This window comes from Stegastes partitus, unplaced genomic scaffold, assembly GCF_000690725.1.
Source record: "Stegastes partitus isolate 25-593 unplaced genomic scaffold, Stegastes_partitus-1.0.2 Scaffold950, whole genome shotgun sequence".
In the NCBI taxonomy this organism is placed as follows: domain Eukaryota; kingdom Metazoa; phylum Chordata; class Actinopteri; family Pomacentridae; genus Stegastes; species Stegastes partitus.
In genome coordinates, this window is record NW_007578681.1 from 218,271 (window position 1) to 221,183 (window position 2,913).

Consider the following 2,913-nt stretch of genomic DNA (forward strand, 5'->3'; position numbering starts at 1 on the left):
ATTTGTCTTGTGCAAACAGCTCCTCTCTCGTCCTTCAACTTCTGACATCCAAATCTACCTGGATTATAAAACGCTAAGATCAGATAACAAGTCAAAAAAGAGATAAGGCATACGAGCGTGTGTCTCCACTCCTGCAGGATCCTGTGCGGGCAGCAGCGGGGCTGTAAATAGATCATATCGGACACTAATTTGATTTTAGAGATTCCTGCGTCTGGACCTCGAATCTGCAAAAAGACAATGAGAAAATGGGAATCTCTGCGGAGGATTTTTTTCCTGAATGGGGCTCTGCTGCTCGGTTTCTGCGAAGGACGTCCTCGTGGCTTTTAAATGGGAGATTTATTGATGATTTTGTCGATGATTTGCACGTTCAGTCTCGGAGCAAACGGAAGGGTGGGACAGCGCCATTGGCTGTGACAGCAGGCGCTCTGCAGCCTGATTTATCTCTGTTTGTCCACTTTTATCTCCATCAATCCATCTCAAATTAACGGTGCTGAGATTTTTATATATATATATTTAACGAGGGCTAAAAGGATACAAGCATCTCTAATTTGAGGGGGAAAAAAGTGTTCAGAAATGATGCATTCGTGCATACTGAATTAGGTGTGAAATGTATTTCGTGTAAGCTGCATGCTCTGGTAATTGTTGTGTTTTTTTTTCTCTTCGCTTCTAATTGAGCAAACCTCCTGAGCCTGAGATTTAAAAACTAGATTTTGCCCCTGGCACACCCCCCGAGATAATTAACCAACCATCACTGCCTACCTTAGACCGTGCAAGTGTGTCTGCTGCTGCACTGTAAGAATAGATGGGAAGGAGGCTTTTTAATTGAGCCTATCAAGGATCACATCTTCGGATTTTTTTTTTTTTTTTTCCTGTAATGGGACGAATCAAGCGGTAGGCTGGTGGATTTAATTTCAGGTGGTAATGGTTCTGTAAAGCTGCAGAGTAGAGTTTTTGGTATTTTTGTTGCGTTATTATAATCATTGTAGCTGATATAACATTAAAAAGTTCGTTTTTGTCCAACGTTTCCAAAAAATGTCTTTTGTTCATTCGTCTATTTCTACACCATTAAAGCTGTTCTCCACTTGAGAAATGGGCTTTAATTTAATAACCAGCGCGACTTTAAACGTGTAGCTGCCTTTAAAGCCTATCAATTAAATAAAATAAATTCATAAATAAATCCACCCCCTCTTGTCTGAGGTGCGCGGTGCCCCGGTGTGGATGAATAGTGCTGGAATGCAGCCAGGAGCGTATATATATGGGCGTCAGGAGGAGCGAAAGTGGGGGCCCCCATGGGACCTGTAATGTGGCCCCTGCCGCTGGGACCCGCTGCGAGAGGACGCGACAGGGCACACGGATGACAGCAGGGAATTAAATGGGGATCCGTCTGGCTGCAGCCCAGCGCGGAGATTTGAGGGGCTCGATTCTTTCGCCTCGCATTTTACGCGTTTTGTCCTTTGGGGCAGAAATAATGATTCCCTTTGCAGCTTGACATAAAGGCAAAGTTAGTTCATGATATTTCTGCAGGAGGTAAATGTTGAAATGCGCAATAGTGAGTGTGTTTTTCTTCCTTGTGAGGCCTAATTTTCCATTTTCTCTCTCCTCGCAGAGCCACGATGTTGACGCGGCTGTTCAGTGACCCCTCGCTGCTTCCAGACGTCCAGAAGTACTCCGGCTGGGCGGACGACAGCGACAGCGAGGATCCCAAGATGAAAGACGACGACCAGGACACGCAGGACGACATGGAGTCCACCGATATGCACGGAGACAGCCGGACGCACTCGGAGCACGCCGGGGAGGACGACGAGGACGACGAGGTGGAGGAGGAGGACGACGGGGAGGACACGGAGGGCGACAGGCCCAAGAAGAGGGGCCCCAAGAAGCGCAAAATGACGCAGGCCCGCATCGAGCGCTCCAAGATGAGGCGGATAAAGGCCAACGCTCGGGAGCGGACCCGCATGCACGACCTGAACTCTGCGCTCGACAATCTGCGTAAGGTGGTGCCCTGCTACTCCAAAACGCAAAAACTGTCCAAAATCGAGACGCTGCGCTTGGCCAAGAACTACATCTGGGCGCTGTCAGAGATTTTGCGCTCCGGGAAAAGGCCCGACCTGGTGTCGTACGTGCAGACGCTGTGCAAGGGGCTCTCCCAGCCCACCACCAACCTGGTGGCGGGCTGCCTGCAGCTCAACTCCCGCAACTTCCTCACCGAGCAGCAGTGCCCGGAGGGCGGCAGGTACGGCTCCGGCTCCTTCTCCATGCACTCCTACCCGTACCAGTGCGCGCGTCTGTCCAGCCCCCACTGCCAGCCGGGCTCGAACTCGCACCCGCTGAGGACGCACGGCTACTGCTCGGCCTACGACTCTCTGTACGGCGGCAGCGGGTCCCCGGAGTACAACAGCCCCGAGTACGAGGGGCCCCTCAGTCCGCCCCTGTGCATCAACGGCAACTTTTCCCTGAAGCACCAGGGCTCCGCGTCCCCCGACAACGAGAAGGGGTACCACTATTCTATGCATTACTCCGGCCTGCCTGGCTCCAGACCCGCCGGGGCCCACAACCTGGTGTTCGGCTCCTCGGGGGCCCGGAGCGGCATTCACTCTGAAAACGTCCTGCCTTACCACGACATGCACTTACACCACGACCGGGCCCCCGTGTACGACGAACTCAACGCGTTTTTTCACAATTAAAGGCCGTCGTGCGTCCCTCCCTCCCTCCCTCCCCCCCTTTGCAATCAAACAATCTCTCCACGGCACACTTACTTTTTGGACCGGATTTAGGCATTCTGGATGAATCTCTCACTCGTGGTCATCAGTGTGTTTTCTTTTTTCCTTTTTAACGTATCTTAAATGTGCTTCAGTCAGGGATGTAGTGGAGGGTAAATCCACCCAAAATCTGATTTTTGCGCAACAGAATTTA

At 51.2% G+C, this 2,913-nt stretch overlaps 1 protein-coding gene across 1 annotated transcript; it reads left to right on the forward strand.

Annotated features, from left to right (window-relative positions):
- Positions 1-1,613: 1,613 nt before the first annotated feature.
- Positions 1,614-2,684, forward strand: LOC103366500 (neurogenic differentiation factor 2). Its single transcript, XM_008294247.1, has one exon. It carries the CDS (start codon positions 1,614-1,616, stop codon positions 2,682-2,684), a length of 1,071 nt encoding a protein of 356 aa, XP_008292469.1.
- Positions 2,685-2,913: the final 229 nt, after the last annotated feature.